The 14,735-nt window shown below is 48.0% G+C and overlaps 2 protein-coding genes across 2 annotated transcripts; both read right to left on the bottom strand.

The window, feature by feature from the left end:
- Window positions 1-1,625: 1,625 nt before the first annotated feature.
- C1R (complement C1r) lies at window positions 1,626-12,926 on the bottom strand. The gene is made up of 11 exons (XM_086460754.1): window positions 12,744-12,926; window positions 7,430-7,678; window positions 7,002-7,194; window positions 6,679-6,822; window positions 6,336-6,532; window positions 5,693-5,840; window positions 5,487-5,608; window positions 4,810-4,888; window positions 4,276-4,416; window positions 2,657-2,731; window positions 1,626-2,428 (listed from the first exon to the last, which is right to left on the bottom strand). The coding sequence occupies exons 1-11, from the start codon at window positions 12,924-12,926 to the stop codon at window positions 1,626-1,628; spliced, it is 2,334 nt and encodes a 777-aa protein (XP_086316880.1).
- A 269-nt stretch (window positions 12,927-13,195) lies between these two features.
- Window positions 13,196-14,719, bottom strand: RBP5 (retinol binding protein 5). The gene is made up of 4 exons (XM_009951067.2): window positions 14,647-14,719; window positions 14,213-14,391; window positions 13,664-13,765; window positions 13,196-13,249 (listed from the first exon to the last, which is right to left on the bottom strand). The coding sequence occupies exons 1-4, from the start codon at window positions 14,717-14,719 to the stop codon at window positions 13,196-13,198; spliced, it is 408 nt and encodes a 135-aa protein (XP_009949369.1).
- Window positions 14,720-14,735: the final 16 nt, after the last annotated feature.

A 14,735-nucleotide genomic window follows, 5' to 3' on the forward strand; every position in this document is an offset into this window, starting at 1 on the left:
GCTGAAATCAATTCAGGACAGCATAGAAGAGAAACAGAAATGTGGCTGAGTGGTCCAGGAGCAGGTGACAGGAAAGATACTTATTTAGCTGGGGTTGCTATTCCTAGAAGCGTTACAGATTCCTGTATCTATTCGCCATGCCTCAGCTTCCCAAAGTTTCCTAGTCTCCTGCAAAGTAGGACATTCTTTAAGATGGCTTCTCAGTCATTTTCCGCAATTTGTAAAAGGACTGAAGAGTTGAGTATTTTGTTGTTCTTGTCACCTGTACACACTGAGCATCCCAGAAATTCCCTGTTCTTCACCTGGAATACCCCCAAATTGCATATGCCTCATTCTTCTTTCCCTCCCCCAGACCAGGGTTTACCCATTGCTCCTGTACAACTGGAACCTTGTTTTTCCATGCTCATTGCCTCTCATGCTCCCCTCTTGCCCATACAAATTAGAAAAATCAACAGAGTTCTGACCCCTGGAAATCATGGATGAACTTTTATCAGATGTGCAATTTCACTGATCACTCCCTGGGGTATATATTATCTCAAAAGCAAACGAGAGATACTGACACTTGAGATGACTAGGAGCTGGATCTCACAGAAAACAGTGTGAGAAGGCAACTACGTCCTTACCCCCAGAGTTCCCCTGTCAAGCTCTTGCATACTTCAGTTCTCTCGGTGACTCACAAGAAAAAGATAGGTTGTTGCAGTAGCAAAACTAGTCAAGAGACAACTCCAGAGAATACCCACAACTCAAAAGGGGTCATCTTCTCTCTGAGTCAGCATCATTTTAAAGCTGCTGTCTTGCAGTCAGAGCTTTATTTCATATAGTAGAAAAAAAATCCATCCTCAAATTCTCATCAGTAAAGATTCCTGGGATCTTTTCTCTATGAAATTGGTTGTTGTCTTCCCTGTCTATTGAATGTGGCATCACAGACACTTATTTTTGCCTCCCTTGAAGCTGCCTGGAGTTTCAGACTGGGTAATCTAATGGTAGTTTTGTGACAGGTGAGCAACTGCCACATGCCATTGCAGAACTGAAAACACTTTAGTGCTAGGTAAAGCAATCTATATAAAGTCTGTAAGTTGCTTTCAGTGATTGGGAATATTTAGTAGTTAAAAACAAAGGCAGAAAAACATAACACACCTGGTTTCTCCAGCAATGATTTTAATATTCATAGAATCTCACTGACGCCAATGGGCATATGCACATTGTACTCACCACAAAGTACCACATCCCTCAAGAAAGTCTGCTGCCCTGCAACCTTCCTACGCAATAGAGTACAAAAGTAGACTGCAGTAGTCTGATAGTATTGTCAGCACTTCAAACAATAACATGTTTGCTGTCAGGAGATCTCCTGATATTGTTAAGGCTTCTTCCAGTAATAAGATTTGGAAGAACCAGAATGTCCACAAAGGCCTCCCACAAGCTGCCAATGGTTCAGCAGCTTTGGTAAGTTTTGATGTTGCCACCAAGAACTCATCAAACAGTATTGTGACTTTCAGAAGTGCTTGTGACGAAGGTCTGTGTCTTTGAAAAGCCTTTGGGACATCATCAAAAGCTTTAGATATGATTTGCTGCGTCTGAAAATATATATGCTGTCAGTGATTCTTCAGCTAGTAGGACAGCAACATTTAGAGCCTATCTTCCCTTACTATCCCTTTGATCCAGTCCAAATAGTTGACAATCTTGGTGTAGAAGCCATAACCTTCAGCACAGCCGATACCCCAAGAAACAATACCGGTAGCCACCCAGTGACCACTTCCTGTGTCTAACACTGTGAAGACACTCCCACTATCCCCCTGGCAGGTATCCTGTTTGACTTTGAGGAAGCCAGCACAGAACATGTTCTCAGAGAAGACCATAGGCGTATCTCTCTTCTTACTGTCCAGCCAACTCTGACACTTCTCTCGAGCAACTGCTGGTAGGCTCACATACTTCAAATCATTTGAAATAAAGTTTTTTTCCACACCAAAGCCGCTCACGTAGCCGATGTGCCCATCCATGTAGAATGTGGTGTTGGTAGTATCTGGGAGACAGATGGGCAGTACTGTAGGGCCCAGGGTTACTGGGTGTTTCAGCTCCAGCAGGGCTATGTCCCCATTGAAGTTGTACTCATCTTTAGGGTTGTAATCTGGATGGATAAAGATCCTACGTACAGGGTGGTTACCCATTTTGTGTAGCTCTTCTACCTTGGTGTGGCCAAGGAAGATGTTAGCGTCCTCTGCTAGCTGGTCCAGGCTTACATTGTTCCCTCCTCCGCCTTTCGGGAAGATGGTGTGGGCAGCGGTCAGGATCCAGCGATCGCCCAGCAGCGCACCACCCCCTCGTCCATGGATGGCAGTCAGAGCCTGCCAAGGGAAACTGCCTCTCCTTGCTGACTTGCCGCCCAAGATCCGCTGGAGTTCAGTGACAGGATTGACTGGCTTCCCACACACTGTGGAGAAATGCAAGGGGATCATGACACCCTCCGTTGCCCTGGCTCATCTCTCTCTTTCCTACACCATCACTGTTCAATTTCACCTTATTTTTGCCTTCCTGAACAGATTTCCCTGTCCTCCCTCTTTAACACCGTTACTCTCCCCTCCCTGCATATTGTCCCAGCTTTGTACTGACTCTAAGCATGAATCGGTTACACCAGACAAAGTCAGAGTTTTTTACTGACCTGGCAAGCAGGAAGGAATCCTCACCTGGCCATCTCGATCCACCCAGGTTCCCTCAGAAGAGCAGGTGAATTTGTCTGTAGGATGAGAGAGAAGTGAATGAGACCCAGGCCTGCAGGCATAAGGTGGGAAGAAAGAATAGAATAGAATCTTCCCTCGCAAAGGCACCCTTTCCCAGGAAAAGGAACGTGGTATGCCTGTGGTATAGTCTGGAACATCTCCATCTGCAATAGCATGTACATCTTGAAGCACCTCCGTTCTAGGGAACCAGTAAAGCTCAGGCAGTCCTTCTGTAGGAGAAAGGCCTGAAAAGCCATCTAAGTTTACTCAGTCCACATGCTTACAGAGCCCTGTTTGATCTTATTTGGCTCAAAGAAGGGAGAGAAGAAGTAAAGACATGGATTTTAGATTCAAGTTTCTGGTCTCTGTAGTTTGCAGAGAGTAGGACAAGGTGGTTTGTTCCAGAAACAGGAAAAAGATGAGTCAGTTACTGTCCGTGCTCAGTATCTATTTCTGAGGTTATATTGTAGGTCAGTCAACTTGCATGTCACCTCTCAACACAAACTCCACTATCTCCAACATTCTTGATTTTCTTATAAAGTTTGTGCTGATGACTGAAAAGAATTTGTATACAATTTATCTTACACTGCAGTAAATGCTTCCAAAAAAGTGTTTGTTGTTTTCTTTCAAAATTGACTAAATCACAATGACTCCTCATCAGAATTTGGCTGATGCTGATACTTAACTTGCTCCTCATTTTTTTTCTGATGAGATTGAGCTCTGACTTTATGAGGGAGTTAAACTCAAATGCAAGAATAATGAAATTCAATTAGTACCAACTTAAAGAACTCCTTAGCTGCTTGCTCCCCAGTGCTAGCTTGTCACCTCTCTCAGGCATGCTGCACAGCTGTCTGTCCATGTTGGCAACCATAGCGAGAAACCGATTCAACTTAAAAATCTACATTTTTTTGTGGAGGCTAAAGGAGCAGCCAAGGCAAGGAAATAATGAACTCCTTAGACTGTTCTTGTAGTCAAAGCTCCTGTGACATCAAATCATGTCTCAGGTGCAAAAAGAAGGCATGTGAACAGTTTTGAATGTTGCCTTAATTTTTCTGACCTACTGCATAAAAATGGATTTTTCTGTATGTGTGTTATTTAGCCCTTAGATGTCACTACTACTGAACAATATTCCAAAGAGTTAAACAGTGTTACAGTAGAGTGGAGTGTGAGTATATTTATTTGCGTCTGTAGCAACTTGGACTGGTGTGGTGAGGTTTCACAATTTTGGTGATTCCCAGACACCATGCCTCAAATTTCAGTGAAAGAATTAAATCCACTAGAGAAGAATAAATCGTGACTACAGATGAGAGGATAAGACCTTCTGCAAAAGTTAAGGAGAGTGTGGAGGAGGGAGGTGAGGGACTCTGTGAATGAAGCAGGGTGGGAGGAGACTGAGACAACAAGCCTCAGGAGCTATGCTGCAGAGCCAAGGAAAGATTGGACAGCCTTCACAAGAGGAAAGCATGAGGCCTAAGCCTGGGGAGCAGAGACAATTCTAACTAGAAACCTGAAAGAGCTTTTCACGCATAGTTTGCAATGTCTGTGTGGGATTAGGACTCACCACCGCCTGTTCCGGTGACAATGTGATAGTATGGCTCATTGCATCGGTATGTGATCTCTGACTGGTAGTTGTTGTTTGCAGGTTTGTTAACATAGCTGTATGCCCCATTGGTCAGGCCTGTAGGGTTGCCACAGTTCACAACTACAAAAAAGAAAAAAAGACAGCCTTACTGCCTGCAGGTTTAGGCTCAACTTGCCTGTGGCCGTGATATGAAGGACCAGATTGTACAGTGGGCAGAGAGAGGTTGTTCCAAAATGGATCCCAAACTGGGATCTTTTGCTTTTAGATGTTACAACATCACTGCAAATTTTTAGCGATGTTTTATGTGTTTTTGTAAGGAAGGAAAAACATTTAAGTTTTTGCATGCAGAAAAATGTAAAGAAAGTCAACAGTGGACCTCCACGGGTCCTTCCAACCAGCATATCCATGAATTTATGGCCACAGACAAATTGAGTCATAGAGGTTGAACTCCCTGTGTTCTTGGAGGGGGAAAGCCATGGCAGGGGTCATAATGCCTGTTCTCAGATCACTCACTTTCACAGTGGGGCATGGCTTGATGCCATGTCCCATCAGCCTGGCAGACGGCTGTGAAGGACAGCAGCTTTTGGTTGCCCTGCATGAGAGAGAAGAACATCTCTGTTGGTTGTACAGAGCCTTACATTCCCTTCCCCACATTAAAATACTATGCTACCTGCCCATCTTTTCACTGCTGTTCAATAGTTGCCCCTCTGCAGCCCCTCTGTTCCAGTTGCTGTTTTCTCCCTTTGCTGTCTTCCCTCTACCCTGTGTTTGCCACGGGCTACAAGATTTCATAGCAGGCCAAGATATCAGCGGCCAGCAACCATAAAACCATGACAAGTTTGGGGTGCTACCCAGTCCAGGCAATAGGATGGCAAGGGAGGCAGGTAACATTTTCTGATTCAAGTCTTATTTCATGTCCTTCCAAAGAGATATTCTTGTTTACCAATGTTTCCTGGGATCTTTGTCTCTCATCTTCTACCTGGGCTTCATGAAACAGTAACTGCATAAAGAAGGGAGATGGGAAAAGAGAAACCACTGGAAGAAAGCTGATAGAAGCAAGGAAGAAACAGAAATTGCATAAGGTTGCCATGAGTGAAATCTCCAAAGAATGCTATACTGAAAGGTGAAAGACTTACGCAAGCTGAAGAGAAACCAGAATATGGCTGAAGGAAGTGGAAAAGGGATCTCACCTCCATCAGGTTATACCCAGTCTTGCAGCTGGCAACGAAATAGTCCTGAAATTGATACACAGGCTGCAGGTCTCTAATGATGGTAAACTGATCCTGTGGGACAGGCTGTGAGCACCGTATTTCTGTCAGAGAATGGGACAAAGGAAGTTGATATTAACAAATGGCGTAGATAGGCTGTAGTAGCCTCTGGGGAATAAATGGCTTACTCTCCGAGGTGTAGTGGATCTTCCAGCCACGGCTGAACCCTGACTCATCGGTGAGGAAGAGTATGTCCACCTCATTGCTGTGGGTTTCAATGCTGACAGGTGGCTCCTTGCCACAGAATTCACCAATCTCTCTCCCTCGTGCTTGGATCTGATGAGGAAAACATGTATCACAGGGACAGAAACACACATGCCTCTCTGCCCTAGTATCCCTATTTCAATCCAGACCAAGTTTGCTACAGTGCTTGTGATAGTGAACAGGGCTGGTTGTCTGACCCATCTTCGCTGATGTCTGCACTACCAGAGCAGAACAAAGGGCTGACCTACCACAAGCTCTGCTTCTCCTTTATCACGGGAATCGGAGCTATCAACCCCTTCAAATCCTGAGATTAAATCAAAGTGAGATAAAAATGGAAGCTTTTTTTTTTTTTTGGCTCCACTCAGAGGCCTATGATCCAGGGCCTCTGACCTCAGGACAATGGTAATTAAGCACACTGAGGGAGGGACAAGGGAAGAGCTCAGTCATTCATGCTGTGGTATTTTCCTTGTAGTGATCCCATATTTCTCATTTGAATAGTGGTGTCCCCACAATTCCTCTCCAGCTCTGGCAGCAGGGTTGGAAGTAGAGTTTGCTACTCTCCTGTACCTTGAGCTGGTCATAAGGACAGTGGACTTGCTGGTGTTCGTCAATCTCAAAGGGTTCCAAGAACTTGAGGATGATAGACAGGCCCTTTTGCAGACGGATGCTGTAGTTACACCGGAGGTCTTCAGGATAGGGCTGGGGGTACTCAGGGCTACTCAGGTACCCAGATGCCTCTGTGAACAACTCACTGCTGCACTCCACTGGTGTAGAGGAAGAAAGCAGAGGTCACATTCTGGAGCTACGTCTTCTGCAGCCCTGTCAACTGCTCCCTAAGTCACTTCTCCCACCCTTCCTGGCTGAAGGGCTCCTTCCCTGGAACCCTCGATCTTTCAAAATTTCAGTTTACCTTTGCAGGAGTGGTGGTCACTCTGAAGCTGATAGCCAGTCCGGCAGGAACAGAAGTAGCCACCCACATAGTTGTGGCAGAAGTGCTGGCACTGTGGCCTTTCATCATTTTCAGCAGCATTGTTAGGGTCACATTCATCAAGATCTGAAGACAAGGGAGATGAAGGGACAAGGGGAAGAAAGTGTTAAACCTCTCTGCTGTACACTGAAAGTACACAGAGATCCATATCCCTGCTTACAGCCTCTCTATTTACCTGACAAGGAGGAAAATTGGTTAGAGCCACGCAGGCTTCTTTCTGCATGCTGAGGGTATTGCCTACTCACCTACAGCTTGGTAATAGGCCAGGAAGCCCCTGTAGGGAATCACTGTGCCATTGTCTTCATTGGAGAAATCAGAGTGAAATGCCAGGTGCATCCTGTTCCCTGTAGATACAAACTCCTTTCTTCCTGGGTGATTGCCTGTGGTTGACCCAAGCTGGCCACAGTATCGACCCAAGTTCTTCTTGTCTGCTTTGATCTGTCAAGGTTAAGGGCAAATCACTGTAGCCTCCTAAGATTCGGTGTGCTCCCTGCATCACTACTACCCAGCCATGAGTTGCCAGAACCTGCTCCACCCATTTCTATCTTTAACTCCTTCCCTTTCCTTTGTGGGAAGCATGAGAGGAAGAATGTGAATGAAGAGCCATTGCATGTGGTGGCCACTAGATTCCCATCTCCAGCCACCCCTTTGGCACCTGTAACTATGCACATACCTTAACATAGTCATAGAAGCAGGACTCAGATGGCTCCAGGTCAAAATATCTGAAGGTCAGCTTCACGACATAGCCTTTTGGGACATGGATATCCCAAATGCTGATGTTATTGTTGGGATATGGCTTGGGATAACCAGGGGATCTGATCTCCCCAAAAAGTTTTCTTGGGACTGGACTGGAACTGATCGCTCCAAAAAAGAGGAAGGCCCACAGGAGAAAAAGAATGTGCCTGTGAACATAGCAAGTAAACTATGACATTGCACAAAATAAGGTCATCCAAAATCAGGGGAAACTTCACAAGTGACTTGTGTGCTGTCTAATGGAATCCAAACATAGGAGGCCTAGTTGCATGTCCAGCTTCTGGCTTGGATTACTCAGGAACAAGGAGGACAGCTGAAATGAAGACACCAGAACTACCCAGATTCCAGCAAGGCATTGTGACCCAGTCAGAGATTCATCAACCCAAGAAGCAGTTTGAAGGAGCATGGGTAAATTCCCAGCAGTCATGGGGCTGGGTCCCTCAGAAGCAGGGGAAGTTTGTTTCCCTTTGGCTCTGGGCCAGTGGGTCATTTCTGGTTATAGCAAGTTTAGAATCTTTGCCTGGTTCATTTGGTGAGAATTTGAAGATCTCAAGCTCAGTTTGCTGAGGAGCAATCCTGCAGTGCTTTCCGGGCAGCCCTTTACCCAGTCATGCCTTGATCTCTCTCCTCCAAAAGTTTGCACTAATCTTTTCTCTCGTTCTGTGGATCTCCCCTCTTCCCTTCTGGAGAATGGGACTATCAGTATTTCTCCAAAACAAGCTCACTACCCAGATCTCATGAAAACATCATCCAGGAAGATCCTTCTTCTTCAATCCTATGTGCTAGCAAAGCTTTAATGCAGGAACAGCGAGCATGAGCTTAGCCTCTTTGACCTCTTCTCCTTCCTGGAAGGGTCTAACCCTCCTCTTCCCACCCTGCAAAGATATGGCTGCGCCTCCCACATCCCCAGATGCCTCCACTCACATGTCCATGCGCTCGCCCGCCGTGCGCGCACGCCTGCCCGTCCTCCCCGCTGCCCCCGCCGGAGCTCCGGAGCGGCGGTCAGAAGGAAGCCAGGGAGCCGGTCGGGTCGGTGGGGAGAAGTGGAGGGAGGGAAGATAAAGCCCGGCTGCAAAAAGCCTGGCACCGGCCCAGGCTCCCGGCGCCTGCTGCCCTCTGCTGCCGAGCTGCCGCCGAACTGCTGGTCCCCCGGCCGTGCGAACACAGGCCCCGAGGAATGCTTTTGGGGGGCTGTCACATCTTAGCCGGGCAGAGCCGACCTGTCTCTTCTGGGCGAGAAGGCAGGAAAACGATTGCTAGAGACCCTTCCTAGGGTTTGATCTGCAATCCAGCAGCTGCTCTTCTTTTGTTCCCCTCTAAAGATATCCTCCTAGGAAGTCTCCCCCACTCCTTCTGGGCAGTTTTCTGGTGTAGGAAGAAGACCAGAAATTTTAGTCTTAACAAATCAATTTAAACTTTAAAAAAAAAAAAAAATCAAACAATCAGAAAAGTCAAGTTTTCTCTGTTCTGGCTTGCTGAAGAGCACTTCAGGGTTTTGTGGGGTTTTTTGGTTTTTTTTTTGGCATGGGAACTTGGAGCTTCTTCAGGGAAAGCAAGAAACCTCAGACATTCAAGTTAATTAGCTATTAAGAAAAATTAACAAACCTATAGAATTAAAAGCATTCTGAGAACAAGTCCCTTTTCAAGCACCCTTGCTGTCTTGCAAGCATTTTTAGCTGAAACAAGATTGATAGATAAGGCCTTCAGTATTTAATGGGGAGATGAGAAAAGATAGCAACTTGCAGACATACTTCAGGCTTTTATCAACACAGTGTCTAAGACATATATTGTGTGCCACCAGTTCATGAAGTTTAAAATTTCTTGGCTTTCAGACTTTGGTGTAAGAGGTAAAGCACCATTTCAGTGTTTTCCCTTAGAATTATGGGTGACTTCAGAAAAATTGGCAAGTTTCTTGTATTGAAATCATAGGAAATAATCCACAGCTACAACAACATGTTGAATGAAAATGAAAATAGGGTTAAAAAGAATGAAGAAAACTTCTTTGTGATATTTATGGAAGTGTACTAGTGCTCAACAAACGTCTTTGAATTATTATCTGAAAAAGATCACATAAACATGTAATTAGTGCCTCTCTAATAACACCATATGGCCCCACACATCAGAACTAAGATTAAGCAGGGGACATTACCCCAGTACTTCCTGGCATCCAAACATCATCTCTGCATGATGAACATACTTGGGCAGGCTCACTGCTGTGCCATGCTGTGCTGTGCTGGAGCAGGTTCTGCTGGCTTACTGTCCCACCAGAAGGGAAGCTTTTACTTAGAAACCACATCTGGAAGGTAGCTGGCAAGTGCTGGAAACTACTCTCTGAAACATCTGTTATGAACAGGCCACTGGTGGGAAGAGAGTTATCTGGCAAAGCACAGATAGACAGAGATGATTGAGGATCATTTATAAGGAAGCTGATCATTTCAGTGTCTTCTTGACAAAGAATCTTCTACCCAGGGTGCGTGGCTGGGAGTTCCCTGTGGCACATTCAAGGCACATCTCCCATGTTTTCATTTCCTCCCCCTGCCCCGATAACACCATCTGGGCTACTAGGAGAGTACTTCAGCTGATATAGCAAGGCTGGTTAGCTGGGGATATGCCCAACTGGAGCAGCCCAACTCTAATACATGTCCCATAGACCCACCTGATTTGAACAATACAGCTGTGCCCTCAGTCCTGCTCCAGTGCTCCCACTGGTGGCGTTCCCCTTCAGATGCTCTATGCAATCCTCTTCATGTTAGGTAGGGGCTGGGAAATATCTGGTACCATTTTTTCCTTGGGAGGATGTCTGTGCCTTTCTTTGCTTAAGGGCAGAACACACGTAGGACCACAGAATGCCAAAACTAACACCTGCTTGCTGCCTGCTTGATTCAGCTGGGTTACAAGAGGGCTGGATAATAAATCCAGAGAGCAAAGTAAAGAAATGGTAGATCTGCAGCACGGTCAAAGATGTCAACATCCTCTCATGGAGAGAGACTCCTGGCTTGAATATAGTGTGTTGCAGGAGGTCATTGGAAAGAAGTCTGCTTTACAGCCTCAGAAGCCATGAGATAATCTTCTGATGTGCAAACCCTCTCATCCACTGAGAAGGAGATGTTTTGAATACTATATCCTCAAACCTGAAGCAAGGAGGACAGAGAAATACCTCTGTTGGGCCTCCTACATCTACACCATGTACCCTACAGTACACCAGGGCCACAGGCTCAGGCTTACCTGTAAACACTGAGCTGCTTTCCCAGGGCACTCTACCTTTAACCCCTTGGTTTGACTACCCATCACATCCTTTTGGGGACACTGCCACTAGCTATTGGGCTTGGGCTTCACACAGCCAGGCCTGTGTTATCCAATGGCACAGTGGTAACCACTTTTTCAGACAAATCATGCCACTCCTGCAGCTCTGGCTGATATGGAGAAGATGACCTACCTGCTGGTGAGCAGCAGCATCATCTTGGTAGTCTGTTTCTGCGTCTTCTAAATCAAGGAGCAAAGCCAAGTGTAATACCCCAGAAGGGATGTTGTTCTGCAGCACTGGCCACTCAGCAAGGGGCAGGAACAAAGACAGTGTCCTCCCAATATCACACCTTATCCCCTGCCTTATGCTAGCATCCTCACCTCCTACAGGCTCGTGTCTCAACAATACAGTACTGTTGTGCAAAGTCAGCATCTGACTTAGGCATCACCCCTATAGCATGATTACAAAAGAAAAAAACAGTGAATTATTAGTGCTAGTAGCTACTAACTGAAGCCCTAGAATAGGCTGGAATACTATTCCTTGTGACTATTATGAGTGTGGACCACATCAAGTGGGTGTGATTCCTATCTATGGCTCTGGCACAACCAGATGCTTCCTGAAGACTAGAGGCTGTCATGGCTGGCAATCAGTCAGAACCAATCCACTCAGCATATCTCCTCATAGGCTTACTTGACAATTATATGGACGGTTGGCATGCCAGTGGAAGAGTCTGGCTAATACTGTCTGCCATCAAACCAGAATTTAGGCTCAGAAAATGAAAGTTTGTACCAGCTTGTGGTGCAGGGCCTGAAATGAGTTGATTAGCTGTTGATCACACAGTCTGGAAGATATCAGTCTGGACATGGTGAAGTGAGCTTGGTGTTGGGGATCAGAAGCAGCTCAGAAGGGCTCTCATATGGAGGAGTATGAAGAGGGCAACAGTTGAACCAGCTCCAGCTGCTGCCAGTCAAAGCTCTGCCTTTTGCAGCCCCGTGATACAACAGATAGTTAAAGGCTCCCTATGATAGAAGGAATGATGGGTTGTGGAGGTCTGCATGGAGCAGATAAATGACATGCTGGATGGCGTGGCTATGATTGCTCATTGGATTTGATTGTGTCCCACCAGTGGTACTCTTGGACTGTGGATATTGACAGGGTGCTGCAGCCTGTGATGTCCTCAGAGACAACCTTGAAGAGCCAGAGGCTGACCTTATAGGTACCGCTGCAGCTCTCTGAGCCCTTGCTTATCACATGTTCTGAAGTAATGCTTTTCTCATGGCACTCATTTTTGCAGTTCCCTAAAAATAAGCTCTTTGGAAAATACTACTTTTAGATGAGATGCTAGAGGGGAAAATGTCATTTTTTCAGCTTGAAAAGGACCTGTATTTTCAAAATCTGCCTACCTCTCAGTTCTGTGATGTCAGTAGCTACACAATCTTGCATACCCTGCCCTTAAACCTCTTATTGGGGGGCAACCACAAGTGTTCTTCAGAAATAACTGCCTGTGAGCTCGTGCATATCCCATCAGGTGTCTTCATTAAAGGACACCTTTGTCTTTGGCAGTGGTCTGGCTTTCCAGGGGACCTCATGTCCTTTGGTTCTATCCCTTGGTCTCTGACTGTAGAGAGGAGCTGTGAACCAGGGGAGCTATGATGGCCATGGGAAGACATTGCCAGGAACACCAGAAGGAGTTCTAGGGCTAGAGGTAGTGGACATGGTTTCTTACACCAAGAGGAGAACTTGAGCCTTCCTCACCCTCGGGACCTTCTCAGGAGCGCAGTGATCATGGGGCTAGTTCCCTTGCCTCAGCCCTCGGATTTCATGCCATTACATAAAAATCCTTGACTCTGAAGGACAACTTCTGTTTTCTACCCATCCTGCCGGAGGATCCCGGGATCCTGAGAAGAATGTGGTGTCCTCAGGGGACAGGAGAAGACGGCTGGTGGTGGTGGCTGTGGAATAAGGGGCAGCCTTAGCCACCCTTGCCCACTTGAGCACCAACTCCTGCTTCCCAAGGGGAGACGGGGGGCAGCGCGGGGTTTGGCTTCGGCGGGGGCGGCGGGAGGAGCGCGGGAGCCGCGGGGGTCCGGGCAGACCATGGGGCAGCCCCCGCCCCGCTCCTCCCCGCCCCGCTCTTATTCTGAAAGGAGCCTCCGCGCAGCCGACGGCCCATCGCCCTCCCCGCCCCGGCCTACCCTGGCCGCCTCCTCTCCCCGCCTCCCGCTCCCCGCAGTCCCGGCCCCGCCGTGACCCCCGACCGCGGGAGGGCTCGGCCCGTCCCACCCAGTCCCGGCCCGGCCGCTACGGGGCGAGAGGCGAGGCAGAAGAAAACACGCTGCTACGGGGGGATTCGGCTCGCTCGGTGTCTTGTTTCTTTTTCAATCCGGGGCAGTTTGCACACTGGAGCGAGGGTCCCGTCCGGGCATCCATCCGGGCGAGCGCTCACTTCACTTTCTGGAAAACCTGGACACAGACCTCGTCTTCGGCAGTCATGCGCTGGGGAAAGGGGGTGAAAGAGGAGTTTAGGCTGGAACCCCTACTTGTCTCCCAAAGCAGCTGTCGCCACTGCAGCCCCGCCTGCTCTCCTGGTCCTGGCTGGAAACTCGGTGCTGGCTGCAGTCTCGCAAGCCTCATGCTGCTGCGTGCCCTTCCCGACCTTCCCAAAGCCCCATGGGTCAGGCTGCAGGGCAGGGAAGGGCCACTGCCTTTGTTGAGCTGTTAACTTTTAAACCCTGGAGACGCATGTTTGTGTGAAGTGGTGGCTGCCCCTAAGGAGCCAGGGGTGAAGTCTGAGAGGAGCTGGAAGGAAGCTGCATGGCTGTCTCAGAGCGTGCAGCACCCACCCTGTGTGTCCCGCCTGCCCGCCCACTGCAATTGGGATTTAGCAAGCCATGCAGGACACCTCCTCACCAGATGCAGCTGGTCCCCTTCCAGCCAGTGCCTCCAGCCTCGGTTCCTCTTCTCTCCTAGCTGCTCACATACCAGCTGATCCCCTTCCCAGGAGACAGTTGTCTGAAAATAAGGAGGAGAGGGTAAGACATGGTCCCAAGGCAAGTGGGTCCTAGCAATACAGGTTTCCAGTGATGACACTGACTTCCTCTCATTTTCAAATGCAGTCCCTGATCTGGTGTCTCTTTGGTGGCTCCTTGGGACTGATGCTTTTTGCGGGAGGTGAATGACCCTCTAGCTTCCAAGTGCAACGGAGCCAAGTGGGCTGATGTTCTGAGTTTCCAGGGCTTTGTTCCAGAGGGGCCCAAAGTACTGGGGTTTCTGGCTGCTTGGTGCCCACCCCCTTTACTGTGAGCAATTTACTCATAGAATCACTTATCCCTGGACCTGCAAGTGCACACCAGCTCTGGGCTGGGCTCTCATCTGGTTCATGAACCAAAAGCTGAGCAAGACCTTGAACTTCTAGTGCACCCCAGTCTGCTGTCAAACTGCACTGCTTGGGCTTCTCACCTGGCACTTGCGTCCATCCACAGGTCCCAGGTCTTCCTCAAACTGGACTCCCACATCAAAATCCATGACATAGTCCCGCAGGGAGGTGATCGTGCGGATGACCATGTGATCTCCCGTGTGGATGATCTCTTTATCGGGCTTCAGGAGGCAAACCAGTTTTCGCAGGACTACATTGATATCTGGAGGATGAGAGGGAGGGGAGATCTGTGGACGACCTGGTCGCCTCCTCTAGCAGCATGCCCGCAGAGCTCCTCCACTCTTTTAGCCAGGGAGCCCCAGCCATGATACCTCCTCCCCCCCTTCCACCACAGTGCAAAAGTGATGGTCGCAGACAGATATACCAGAGGGTTCCCAAACCCCTTCGTCCCCTTCCTGACTTCTTTGGAGACAGAACGAAGCAAAAGGAAGAAGCGGGATGAAGAGGGTGGAGTTACCTAAAGCGCGCAGGTAATTGTCCATGTTCTCCTGGGAGACGAAGCGGTAATAGCCGGTGAGGTTGGGAGGCATCCCGGGGCAGAGGGAC

The sequence above is a fragment of the Leptosomus discolor genome, chromosome 1, assembly GCF_034619465.1.
Source record: "Leptosomus discolor isolate bLepDis1 chromosome 1, bLepDis1.hap2, whole genome shotgun sequence".
NCBI classification, from domain to species: Eukaryota; Metazoa; Chordata; class Aves; order Leptosomiformes; family Leptosomidae; genus Leptosomus; species Leptosomus discolor.

What these genes read in the sequence shown, in the direction of transcription:
- RBP5 (XM_009951067.2), bottom strand. Translation starts at nt 14,719, where the DNA reads ATGCCTCCCAACCTCACCGGCTATTACCGCTTCGTCTCCCAGGAGAAC. An exon ending in TGGATGGACGCAAGTGCCAG is followed by an intron (nt 13,766 to 14,212) that starts GTGAGAAGCCCA and finishes CCTTATTTTCAG; the next exon opens with ACAACTGTCTCCTGGGAAGG. An exon ending in AAGGGGACCAGCTGCATCTG is followed by an intron (nt 13,250 to 13,663) that starts GTGAGGAGGTGT and finishes CCCTTTCCCCAG; the next exon opens with CGCATGACTGCCGAAGACGA.
- C1R (XM_086460754.1), bottom strand. Translation starts at nt 12,926, where the DNA reads ATGGGCCGTCGGCTGCGCGGAGGCTCCTTTCAGAATAAGAGCGGGGCG. An exon ending in TGACCACCACTCCTGCAAAG is followed by an intron (nt 6,533 to 6,678) that starts GTAAACTGAAAT and finishes CCTCTACACCAG; the next exon opens with TGGAGTGCAGCAGTGAGTTG. An exon ending in GTCCTTATGACCAGCTCAAG is followed by an intron (nt 5,841 to 6,335) that starts GTACAGGAGAGT and finishes TTTCCTCATCAG; the next exon opens with ATCCAAGCACGAGGGAGAGA.